Source organism: Ammospiza caudacuta, chromosome 4 (assembly GCF_027887145.1).
Source record: "Ammospiza caudacuta isolate bAmmCau1 chromosome 4, bAmmCau1.pri, whole genome shotgun sequence".
Lineage (NCBI taxonomy): Eukaryota > Metazoa > Chordata > Aves > Passeriformes > Passerellidae > Ammospiza > Ammospiza caudacuta.
The window spans coordinates 7596379-7609484 of NC_080596.1; the positions used below are offsets into that span (position 1 = coordinate 7596379).

The 13106-nt window shown below is 40.0% G+C and overlaps 1 protein-coding gene across 5 annotated transcripts in view; it reads right to left on the minus strand.

Annotated features, from left to right (window-relative positions):
* Positions 1-13106, minus strand: part of TRIM2 (tripartite motif containing 2) — an 87507-nt gene that overhangs the window by 12955 nt on the left and 61446 nt on the right. For all 5 annotated transcript variants that reach the window (XM_058803446.1, XM_058803447.1, XM_058803449.1 and 2 more), the window contains 3 exons: positions 11478-12201; positions 4906-5009; positions 3597-3764 (listed from right to left, as the gene is read on the minus strand). In XM_058803446.1, coding sequence (XP_058659429.1) covers positions 3597-3764; positions 4906-5009; positions 11478-12201 — 996 coding nt within the window. The remainder of the gene's footprint in view (positions 1-3596; positions 3765-4905; positions 5010-11477; positions 12202-13106) is intronic.

Consider the following 13106-nt stretch of genomic DNA (forward strand, 5'->3'; position numbering starts at 1 on the left):
TGCTGTTTGAGAACTTCTCTATTAAGGAGATACAACTTTGTCACACTTTGCAATATCACACAATAAGTGGATTTATCATTCATCTGACTGTCAAAATTCAACTGTGACCATTTAACCATACTACCCATTCCCATCAGTACATGGAACCAGCTTCAGACAGCTCTTTCCTTAATTCTACTGGTGAGACAAGGAAGAAGTCTGACATATCAAATACTTCCTATAATATTTTCCCATTTATCTAAACTTGATCTTAACTTGACTTGCAGAGCCCTGTTTGGTTGATAACAAGCTTGTCATCATATATACAGCTCTTCAAGACTAGAAAGAAAACAATCCTCAGAGGAACAGGAATCATTGTCTTGGCTCTGTTGTCCAGTTCCTTCATTAGGTTTGAACATCACTTGGGGAGGAGCTGGTACAGCTGCTTCACCATGCTTTTTCTCCTCAGCCTAGTGCTGTATCTGCTGCAACAGCTTTCTTAGCAATTTGAGAGTACTTGACAGAGGAAGCCAGCACTGTTATCCACCTCTTACAGATGAAGAAAATAAAGCACTGGGAAGTGAAATGGCAGATCACTAGTCACCCATGAGATCTGTGGCATAGCCGGAAATAGAAACCCCAAATCCTAAGACCCGGTCTGAGTCTTTATCACATCCAGGATAGTACAGTTCTTCATGTGAAGAAGCTCATATTTTGGTGCAACCTTAGATTAGAGTTTGCCCACCTCTGCATTTATGTAAGTTACAGCCTTGAGAAAACAGAACTCTGTCTTTGTTGCTGCCAGAACTAAGGAAGGTGACACTTTTCTGCCTGGCAGTGGAGGTTGCCAAGGGGAGTCAGTCCAGTGCTGTAATCAGGGACATGCCTGGGCCTGGCTCCAGGGAAATTTGCCTTATGGCTCACATGACTATTAAAATTCTGCTAAGGGAGAGTGAGGGCAAGTAAACACAGAAGGAAGGGGACAACATCAAAAATAGTTATATTAAGCTCAAAACAGCCCCCTGAGAGTGCTGAGTTAACAGCTAGCAGGCCACCTGCATCAGAGGAATTACACAATGACTTGCAGGCACAGTCCTTTGAAGGCAAATGCTGTTATCCCTTTCTCTCTCTCTGTTATTTTAGCAAGTGCTGCCCAATTTAATCTGACAAGGCCCCTGTAAGAATTACCACTGCCAACACACAAAAAATTACAAGGCTTTGCCCAGATTCCCACAGGCTAGATCTGTTACATCTATGTTCTGTGCTTCCATTATATTTTATTTTTCTGTGCTTCCGTTATATTTTATTTAACCCCATCACAGAATAATATCCAGAGTTGGAAGGATCATCAAGTCCAACTCCCAGTCCTACACCATCATGCCCAATACAAGTTCCATCCCTTCATGGCACTGACCGTCCCCATATCACAGCCTCACCCTCGGTGGGCATGACCTCCCAACCCCGTGTGTGTCCCCCCACAGTTCCCCCAGGCCCTGTGCTCACCCCACCTGCACTCCTCCTCCCAGCCCAGCTCTCCAGCTACACTGTGCAGTACAGGATCCCCTGAAGCAGTGCTGCACCAATACAGGACCCCCTACTCCCATTAGAGCTCCTCAGTGTGGCCCTGTGCCCAGTGCCCATCCATGTCTCCATCCCAGTGTTCCCACTGCCTCGCTCCTGCTGTCCCCATGCACGTGCTCTGCCACCTGCCCTCCACCCAGTTCCTGCACTTATGTGCTTATGCCTACCCTCTGTATAAAAAAATACTTCTACAAACATTTATTTTTCCTCTCATAAATATGGCTTATTGCATTCAATCTAAAAATAGTATTTTATACAATTGATGTTGCATCTCTCATTTAATCATTCTAGCCCCAAGAGCTATGCATCTGATGCATTAATTTGTATTAACCACACAAACACTGCCAACATCACACAGTTTTTGCATTTTTTGCAATCCAATGAAAACATTGACAGAAAACAAATCTAGGCTTTGCATCAGAGGAACTACATTAATAATTATTTTTTTCCAATACCTGCCTCCCTGCTGGTAGTATATCACATAGAGCATTCTGGCATCTCCAGAGCTTTTTCCTCCAGAGCTGGCACCATCCAAAATGCTGGACTTACATAATATCTTAAGAAGGCAGGAAAACAAGCCCTCCATGTTCTTTGTCCAGTTCACATTAAGGATATTAATAATTATTTAAAACATACCTAGGATGATCAGAATATTTGGATTCTTAACTAAATTACATTTTTCTTTGGCTTTGTTTTGGTGCTTTCATTTAATTTAAGAACTTCAGCCAAAAGTAAGGTTTTCCTGTGTAGCTATACATTTTCAAAATTACTTGACAACTAAAATCACATCCTCTCTGCAAGTGCAAACAATTTGTATTTTTTTTTTAACACTTGCATTATATTTTAGTATTGTTTTACTTTAGCTTGAAGTCTATACATGATCTGGATACTTCTAGAAGCATACACACTGGTTTCTCAGATGGAGGTCACTGAGGACTATGCAAGTACAATTACCTATTTGCATTTGCCACTTTGCAAAGACTATTTGGAGGAAGGCCATTTCTTGCTGCACACATGAGCGGCTCAGAACCTAAGCTTTTTGGCCACTAGGCTGCCAGAAGATTAGCCAAACAGGCCATATCTACCCAGTGCAGGACTCCAGAACTAAGTAAGTATGGTAGAAATTTCCCTCCAGGTCTATTATCCCTATGACCAGTGAGTACAGCTAACCTCTGCCAGAGGTGGCTCTCTCTAATGCATCACCAGACTTGGTATCATGCATTCAGAGAACAGCACCAAATCAAGGAAATCTTTAATTCTCTCTAGAACTGCTCCTGAACCCAAGTGAAATAAATGTTGTAGGTTGGAAATCATCAATGTAGCGTAGTAGCTGCTGTCTTATTTTATTCCCATTAAAGGGATCAGAGTTGCTATGAAAATATGAAGTTGTTTCCTTAGAATTTCTGATTTCTGAAACCTACAACATCATTACTATCTTTCAGTTTTTTCAGTACACAACACACCAGGTAGAACACTCCTGTTTATGCTGTAGCACTGAAACAACATCCTGGGTTACTCTTCCTTGCTTATATTACCAACAGGATCAAATATAAATTATACACTATATTTGCTGATAAGTATGGAATAAAAGAGAAAGTCATCATCAGTCTGCTACCTTCTTTTTCTCCTCCATATGTCACTGAAGAGCTTCATGTACTCCTTGTAAGATTTTGTGTTTGTCTGTGTGCACACATGTATCTGCACACACCCTTCTGTACAATCAGAGTACTAATGATATGAAGGTTGTTGAGCTAGTCCAACTAGCCGTGCTGGCACTTGCTGTGCTCGACCATAAGTTACAGAAAGACATCTAGGCACGCAGTATGGAACATGCTGTCTCTGCTTGGTCTAACATTAGCATTGCTGCTGTGATCTCCTCCTATTAATTATACCATGCGGCTGGGTCAGGTCACATCACAACAATGGAATTTAGACTAAGCTACAGCCAAACTATGTAGTTTCTTGAAAAATAATGTTACTTTGCATTCCTTTGAAAGACAGAGAAAGCTCAGGAGAGTTCACATAGTAACTCGTACCTTAAATTTTCCATCTGATGAGAATATGCTAACCCATTTGTTATCATAGTCTGCAATAATGATGTCACCACTGGGATGCACAGCCACTCCTGTTGGCCGCTGCAGCTGGCCAGGAGACCTTCCTCGTATGCCAAAACGGCTTTTGAACTGACCATCATTGGAAAATATCTGTAATAGAAAACAGGGATTTTAAAATTATGTCCACATATGACCATCACCTATTTCTTGGAGCTTAGATTTTAGCAAGTCACTAATCAACACTATAATCAGGAAGAGAGCTGGGAACGTGAACCACTTTTACACAGTCCATATTTGAAAGTAATATATCTAATTTTAGAAGACCCTAATTTCAAAAAAAAGAAATTCTCATTGCACTGTTTTTTCAGTGAACTCAAAGTACTTCACAAACATTAATTAGCTTCACAATATCTCTCTCAGAAGGGAGGGAATGGTATTATTTCCTTACTAGAAATGAGGAAACTGAGGCACCGAGTGCTAAGTCTGTAGAAAACATAGGAATATGTCCTTGTGTCCCCAAGCCAGGTAACTAAACACTGAAGTTCCTCTGAAGAGGCTGCATATTACAAAGCATGAGGGTGCTGATGAATATTTGATTCTGTCTCTTTGAAAAAGCCTGGAAATGAGTTCTTATGGCATGTGGCTTGCTGGTGCTCCCACACAAGAACAAGCGACACACTGCTGCTGCTGCTGCCGTGTTCATTGCTACCACATGGGCAGCCTGGGGAGTGATGACAAATTGGTAATGGTAAAAAGGACACATGGCAAGCAAAAGAAAAAATATAGCTTGATTTTCGCAATTCTTTACAGAACGATGGGCATCAGGGTGCTACCACAGAAAAGATTTGATTATATCAGAAAGAGAAATCAGTTAAATAGACTAAAAGCCACTTGAAAATGATATCTATATGCTCTTTTTCTATTTGTACTTCCTAAAAATTATATTTGTGGCACCATGCTCTAGATTTACATTTGAAAACATGAGAGTGATAAAATTTACAATGTAAAGTTATATTTACAGAAGGGCATTTTTCCAGATTATTGCACAACCTTTTTTTTCATTCATTGCCAAACATCATAAGGAAGGGAAATAAACTCTGATGATATACTAGATATAGTATAGATCTGAAAAAGATAGCTGCAGGTCAAGAAGATGGAAAGTAAATGGATAATAAATTACATTTCCCTTGTATTTTCTACATCAACTGAATTGTACAAAATGTGTCTTTCTGAGGCTACAAAATAGGGAGAGGTGTGGGGCAAGGAGAAAAACACTGAAATATTCTCATACCTGCACACACTGGTTGTTACTGTCTGCTATTAATATTTTTCCATTTGTAGATGCAGCTACACCTTGAAGATTTGTAAATTCCCCTTTGTTTCTTCCTTTGGTGCCTAAAATTGAACACAAAGCACATAAGAAATCAGGTTAGACAGGACTAATCAGTTAGGACCCAAATGTCAACACATGCAATTATTACATTTCTGATCAAAGGATTTCTATTTTGAAGAGTTCTTCTCACTTCTACAACTTCAAAGAACCCTCTCAGTAACAGACAGACAATTCTACTGACAAGACAAGATTGTTTAAGGGACTGTTCTCACTCTTCATCATGTGTCACCCAAGCCCCCATCAACATTAATTGCCTCTTCAGCCTTCCTAAATCAGTGCTCACAAATTGCCTCTTGCATGAGGGAAGCAGTAAAAGGTTTTTATACAAGTAATGGACTTTTTTAAACTGCAGATTTTTATTCTACTGAAAGGGTGAGTACGTGGGAACACAGAGAGAGGGGCTAAGAAAAGAACCTGGACAGATGACATGGTTTTAGTTAAGTCTCCTCAGTGATATCATGAAGGTGGGATAGAACATATCACTTTGGATGGAGCTGTTTCAAGACAGGGAAGTTTCCTATTCCCTTATATATAGTTTGTAGTCATAGGCTTCAAAGATTCCCTTAGCAGGGAGATTCAGATGAAGAACTAGCTTTGAATGAATTGGACTTGTGAGCCAATGAAGACCAACACCTGGAGACTGAATGCTTCTGGAAAGACCTTGGATTGTTCTAATAAAGCAGTGTCCTCACACACACAAGTCTCATTTTAACCCATAAATGCACTTGTGTGTTACATAGAACTGTAAGTCTTTTGCCCAGTGGCTTAAGGAGATAAGGAGTTGTAAAATGTCAATTTTTCCACTAAAGTTCATTAAGTTTAGGTGGTTCATTAGATGTTTGTTCTGAGACATTCCAAGGGGAATCACAGAGCAAATTGTGATTTCTGACACCTACAACATCATTACTGTCTTTCAGTAAAGATCAGCTCCAAAGTGGCTGGTCCAAATTACACCTGGAACACAGGAACAGGAAGCAAATTCCTGATTTGTTTGTAAAGGAGGCTCAGGGGTCCTTAGAAAATACTTCAGCTATGATCTTGGACTCCAAGGTTATTAATAATAAAAGAAGCAAAAAAAAAAAAAAAAAGCCCAGCAAACAACTACCAACTCTATAAGCTGTCCTTTCCAAGACATGGATGCAGTGCTCTTTTTCCTGGTGAAATACTTTTACAAGCATTCACTGGCTGTGTATCTGGCATTAATTGGTTCCAATATATGGTTTTAACTGAAAAACTTGTATTTAATTTTAGTCAGTCCAAAATATTCTGGAGCACAGTGATTAAACTGTTCTGACTGTGACGCTTAATTTAAGACATATATATCAGCTCTAATTTGTATTTAGCTTTCATCAGGGATGTGAATGCTTGTAACAACCCTTCTTTCTTCTGTGGTGATGGCTGTGGGATGCATATTTCCTGTCACTAGCTAACAAGTAACATTTAATTTCTCGGCACTCAGTGCTGCAGGAATGTTCCTTTGTTTCAAGACTTATTTTCTTCAACTCCACCCGCTTCATCCTCTAAACAAGGCAAATGCTTCTCAGTTTTTGTACTGCAAGGGAAAAGTACATACTCAGGGAATAGTGAGTTACATACCAATTACATTACCCATACTTCAGCCATTTCTGTTTATTCTTTTAATAAGCAGTGCCTGAGGGATGCATGCAGCAATTTTTTTCCACCATATGCTAATGATAAGTTTCCTTCTTGCTTTTTAGCCAAAGAGAATGGATGAAAAGAGAGAAACATTCCCTTTACTACTGAGAGTAAAGGGAAAACATTTGTTAGAAAAGAGGAGGCATAAGCTAGAACATCTGGAACTAACTAACATGAACTTTATGGAATGTATGCTCTTTAGCCATAGAAAAATGTTCTTGAAAGTTGAGGAATTTTGTTTTTAAAGAGAAGAGACACCTATATAAAAAGTTATTCAGAGTGTTCTTCAGTGGAACTTTGTAAATATACATCAAAGGAAAAACTGAAAAAATTACCCAGGAATGTCATAGTCACGTTTCACAGTAAGTATAAGAAATAGCAATGTATTAGCATGCAGCTCCATGCAATGTCCTTGTAACTAGCACTTTGCAGCTATTAAACCTATTACCTAGCTCCTAATCTGCATACAGGCCCTTAGACAGTCCCCTCTGCAATGGCAGAAATTCCCCTGCAGAAGAAAGCTTACTTCCTCATATATGTTCAAGAGGAAATCAGATAGCTTTGAACTTTCCATTTTGAATAATTCACTATGCCAGCAGAGATCTGACGCCAAGCACAAGCATTTCAGATGATGAGAGGAAAGCCTGTAGGAAAGCATGTCAGCCTCTGGAAAAGCAGGCTTTTGCTACTGACTCTGCAATACCAAAGGATGATAGCTCCCCTCTGTAAGCAGAAATTCCTTCCTTATGAACGGACCTGCCTAAGAGAGAGTCTTCAGCAAATCTCTTACTGCAAGATACCACCCTGAGATTTTACTGCAAGCTGCTGGGGACTGGGAAAAACAGGAGAGCTTTCAAAAGGAGACAACCCAGTTATTGGGAAGGAGATCTGTGGCCTGTGCAATATCTCCTGTTATACCATTTTTGTATACAGGTAATGATCAGATTTGTTTTAACCCTATCTAATTCCTTCTGGAATTACTGAGCATAGACTGCACAAACCAATTAATTTAGCTTTCAACAAAGAAAGTGTGCATTTTCTGCTCAAGATGATTCTAGTACACATAAAATGCTTCATAACTCCAATCTTTTACTCTTGAGCAATACATGTTATACTGAGTCTCACCAAAAAGAAGAAAAAAATAATCTAAAAGCCCATCAACACTGACAGGAGATGTTAAAATAACATCATGTAACTGTAATAAGAATCTGCTCTTTAAGTCCTGGGAATCTGAACAAACTTGTATAATGTATATTTTTGATGCTCATAGTAAGAGAAGGAGTGTTTTTTGCTTTCCAAGTTTTACTAATATGAACAACAACCTCCCTGCTTGCTAACCTAGATTCCCCAGCTTCCTAAAACACAAAGAAAAACATGTCAGTGCCTCCAGCAGGAAGGGAACAGATTCAGAGAGACAAAATCAAACTGCAGAAATATTACAGATTATTGGGAAGACTTAAGAGGTTGTGAGTGGCCATAACCTGTTGTGTAGGTACCATTTCTTTCCTGCCTACAGCACTTCAAGTAATTCTTCTGGTATTCCTTCCTATGTGGTACAGGAAAAAAAAGGGGCAAAACTAAACTGCATGGAAAGGTCTACATACATACTGCATAGACAAGTATCAAGGAGCTTTCTTTTTTCCCAGCTTCCTTTCTTTTTTTCCTCAGAGTGCCAAAAGAAATTTAGTCAAATCTTACACATTATGAGGCTGTGATGTCTCCTCTCATAATAGATGCAGCTGAAGCACAAAAGTCTCTGTAGTAAAACTGCACTGAATTGTTAACCCTATGTGTTTGCTGTACAATGAATGTCAGTCTTTCTAATTCAAGTTCCCAAATAACCTTAAGGTTTAAAATCAGTCAGTCTGTTGTTGAAGGCACATTGTTTATAACCTTTAAAGAGGAATGAGTAATTCAGTAGGAACTCTGGCAGATACGCCCACACGCTGTTGGTAGTGAAGATGGACTGGTTTGTGTTAATTTGCTTTACACAGCATCTGCCCTAAAAGCTTGGCCAAGACCCCCTCCAAGCCCTGCTCAGGCAGCAGAGACTCTGTCACCACAGACAGGTGTGCACAAACCTAGGGGTAAGCACAAATCAGAAATTCTTTGCTGCCAGAGCAGCCAAACCTCAAATAACAAGAGCCAAATCCAGGCCAGGTGTCTGTTGTCAGCACATCAGAACTACACTGGGGGCTTTGCCAGCAATGTGGTACCGAGAGCTCTGCCCTCCCTGTCCAGTACAGGTATGACTGCAGTGCAATGCAATGGAGGCCTGGCAAAATTCCACACTGACCATCACACCCCCATAGAGCTCACAATGAGCATCAGAGGGATTGAAGCTAATAAATGGGAAAAGGAAAGTCTACTTTCCCATTACTAGGTATTCCTATTTCTACAGCAGGAAGGCTGGACCAGGTGACCCAATGTGGGCCCTTCCAACCTTATTTCTTTGGTGATTCTGTGAAATGCCCGATCAAGAATCCCTTTGCTACCTCTAAGCCTGCTTTTAAACTGCACTAAAGCTATGATTACATAGAGCTTGTTTGTGATTTTTTTAATGTGGAATAAATTCACAGTAAGGCTTCTATTTGCTTTCAGCATTTATAACAGACCAGAAGATGACATTCACACCTAGTAAGGATGCTGACAGAAGTTCTGTTAAAGGAAATTTTTTTACACGCTAATGTACCAGCTAAACTTAGATGCTCAGTTACATGACTGAACAGACAACTAAACAGTCTGAGGATAAGGAAAATTGGAAAATTGAACTTTCTAGCAGAGGGCCAACTCTCCATCTGGCTGTATCTGATGCCAATTCCAAATATAAGTAAATGAAGAGGAAAAAGCAGTTAAAGTGGGAAATAGCACCATTACTGCTAAATGGTGTCAAAGAACCCAATCATGAAAAGTGCCAGAAGGGAAAAAATACTAAGGCACACAGCACAGCATGGCAGAGCTAGAACACAAGATGGGGTCCTGGACAGAGCAGCTGATGACAACCATGCCTCTCAACCCTTCTTTGAAGGACATGGAAGAGATTTACCAGGGAAGGTGGAAGTGGCACTGGTGGAATGACACTGTGAACATCCCTCACCTCTGCTCAGCATGAGTGTAAGGCACAAAAGCAGGGTAATGAAAGAAAGACTTCCCTCTCACTTTAGTGCTTCCTACCAGTTGTAGTTGTAGAGGTAGCAAAACCATTGGGCAGCAATTATTTTCTAGATTATCATAAGAACATCATTCTTGTTTGCATTTGTATAGACTAAGGACATCCTATGCAGATCTGCATGGACACACTCTTAGAGATTACACCTGTTTAAAAAGAATAGTAAGTTCAGGATATAAATTATTGAGAGAGAAAAAGAGAATGCAGAAAATACTCTGCTCTTGTAAATAATAAATTACATGAATGTATGAATGTGTAGTCAGTAATTTGACCTTGGAAAGTCTGAAGAGATCCACATGCCATTTTAAAAGCCACAACTAACACAGCATTGGCAGATGATACAGTGCACACATCCCCACGAACAAAATGCACTAATGTTGCATTAATGCTGTCTCTTGTTAGTACTAGCAGGAGAACAATCCCCTGCTAGAAGCTGATCAATTTACTTGTGCATAAAAGCCCGCACATCAGCATACATACAACAGCACACTGCACAGACCTGGATGCCCAGAGGAATATTACAGTGTGATTCTCCAACACAGCTGTACGAGCTTCTGGCAGGCCAAACAGAAGATTTATCTTAGCCAGCTAGAAATTCAGATCCAGATTTGGCAAGAGCCATTGGAGGAATTCAACAATGGGTTCAAAACAGAGATACACAGTAGTGTTGGAGAACAGTGATAAGCTCTTTACATTACCTCATCAACAAATGAACCAAACCTTAACTTTTTAAAGTGAGCTGAAACTGGAAGTAAATTAACTCCATGAAAGCAATCCTTGTGAAAACATCAGAAGTTTTACCTGTCTCAATAATTTTGCATAACTTGGAAGAATGTAAAACCCTAGAGCATTACACCTGTGACCTTTCGACAAAGCATACAGGAGCCTAGAGGAACATATCTATGTAGGGTCATTCTGTGAAATGAGTGGCTGAAAACTGAACACAAAATATTACTCTCAGCTCTGTTTTGTCTATAAAATAGTGATCCATATATCCCAAATGTGGACATTCCAAGAGATTTCATGGAAAAAAAGCCATGCATAGCTGAGCCATGCATAGCTCTTGTTCTAATGAAATACATCTTCCTGTTTTGAGTGGTGAAGAAGGGGAGAAGGTAGAATTCAAAAATAAAGCACATGGTCATGGTTGCATCACAACAGAACTAAAAGGCTCTGCACTTCTGGGAAAACATTTAAGACTTCTAGAGTTTATGGTGTGTTAGAGAGAGTAGTTTAAAAAAAAGCAAAAAGCACCTAACAAACAGCACCACTACCAACAAAACTATACCACTATTTGGTAGTCAAGCCAGAAATGCTCACTAGAAGCAAGGGATACAGAAGCTGAAATTACAAGCTGAAATTACTTTATTCCATACGAAAAGCTTTGCAATATGAATATTAACAATTTTTAAAATATCCCAAATCAAATGTATGCATTTCTCAACTGATAACCCAATTAAATATTTCCTGCAAACTATTTTTGGAAGTGTGTACTTCCAAAATGTACATATAAACAAAAGTCAGGAGGTCTAATGGTATTATCAGGTTGCTCTACTCACAGCTTTAGTTTTACAATAACTAAACTTTTTCATTCAGTTTCCCTGAACTATTTTTAAGTATGTCAACAGGCAGCCGAGTCACCTACCTATTCTGAAGATCAAATCATCTTCAATGGGATTCTCTTTTCTTTTGCCAGTGCTGTACATGCTCGCAGGTCTTTTCACAGCTTTCTGCTTCACATGACCACTGCCTGGAGATTTAACACGTCTCTTAACCCCTTCAGTGGTAGGAGACACATCTGCTGACCTGACCACTTTAAGTTTGAACGGGCTGCCCTTGATATGTTGATCGTAAAGTCTCAGTGACAAAGTGAAGTCCCCTTCCTTCTGAACAGTATACAAAAATTCATAAGTGCCGTTTTTGTTGTCAAGTATTTCTCCATCGGCTACGCTCCCATCAGGTGTGCTCAGTTCAGCAGTGAGGTAAGCATTCCCAGATTTACAGAGCTCCCCATCCTTGTCCTTGGTTGTGATGGTAACGGACATGGGCTGTCCGATCACTGTCTGCCTCAGTCCCTCACCAGTGGCAACTGTTTCAGAGGCAACAGCGTTGGTGGTTAAAATAGTGCCCAGGTTGTGAATGGACTTCTTCAGGCCTTCTGTTTCCACTATGAAGTCCAACTGATCGTTTTCTCGGGGCTGCAGTGGGAAGTCCCTCTCGGCCAGTTCGTTCAGCTTGTCACTCATCTGCTTCTTCACCAACAGGACTTCGGTTTCAGTGCCATGGTTGAGGGCTTGGGCTGTAAAGTTGCTGCAGCTTTTAATGCTTTCCTGTCCTTCTAGTAAGGTATCCAGCTGTGCCTGGAGGACCTGTGTGCATTACCAAACACCAGATTAGCATCATGTTACTAGCTATCCCAGGAAGAGCTATCCCAGGAAGATGTAGCATCTAAAGGTCATTGTAGACACCAAATTTATAATGTCTTATTTTACAGTTTAATTTAAACATTCATTTTAGAAGAAGTAGCACACTGATTGCCAACCTGTATTTGGAATACAATGCTGCAACACAAAACAATACCCTGGTTTGGGGATTCAAGACTTTACAGACCCACTCTCACACTAGATTGAATTATTGCCCCACATATCTTGTCTTGTTTGGTTTTGGGTTTTTTGGTTTTGTTCAGTTTTTTTTTTTTTTTTTCTGTCTTGTTTTGGGTTTTTTGTTGTTGTTGTTCAGTTTTGGTATTTTTTGAGCAAAAACCCAGCAACAAATGTAGAAGTTTGAACCCTGCCCCATCTAACTCTCAGCAGTCACAGTTAATGAGATAATTACTGGAACTGAGTTATGTTCACAGAAGCAGAGATATTTTGGAGTCATGAGGTCCATTAATAAGAGAGGCTGCAAGAAACTTCTTGATACTGTTTCTTCAGAGACAAGGGAATTTGGGGGTTAATTCTCTATGGAGATGGACAAGAAGGCCTCAAGACCTGGATGCTCATCCATCCTGAGGAAAAGTGGGATTCCTGAACTAAATGAGTGAGGAAAGGAAAAATCTCCCCAGCAGAAGGTAAATTGATTCCTCACTTTCAGCAGGCAGGAAAGCAAAATCAACAGAATGGGTTGCGGATAGTGGAAAGAGTTGGATTGAGTAGCCAGAAATATTGGTGGGCAGCAAGTGGCCACTCAGTATTTAAGACTATGAAAGAGCTTCTATTATAGGGTCAGTTCTGGCCCTCAGCCTAAAATCCTTAAAACAGTATTGGCCTCAAAA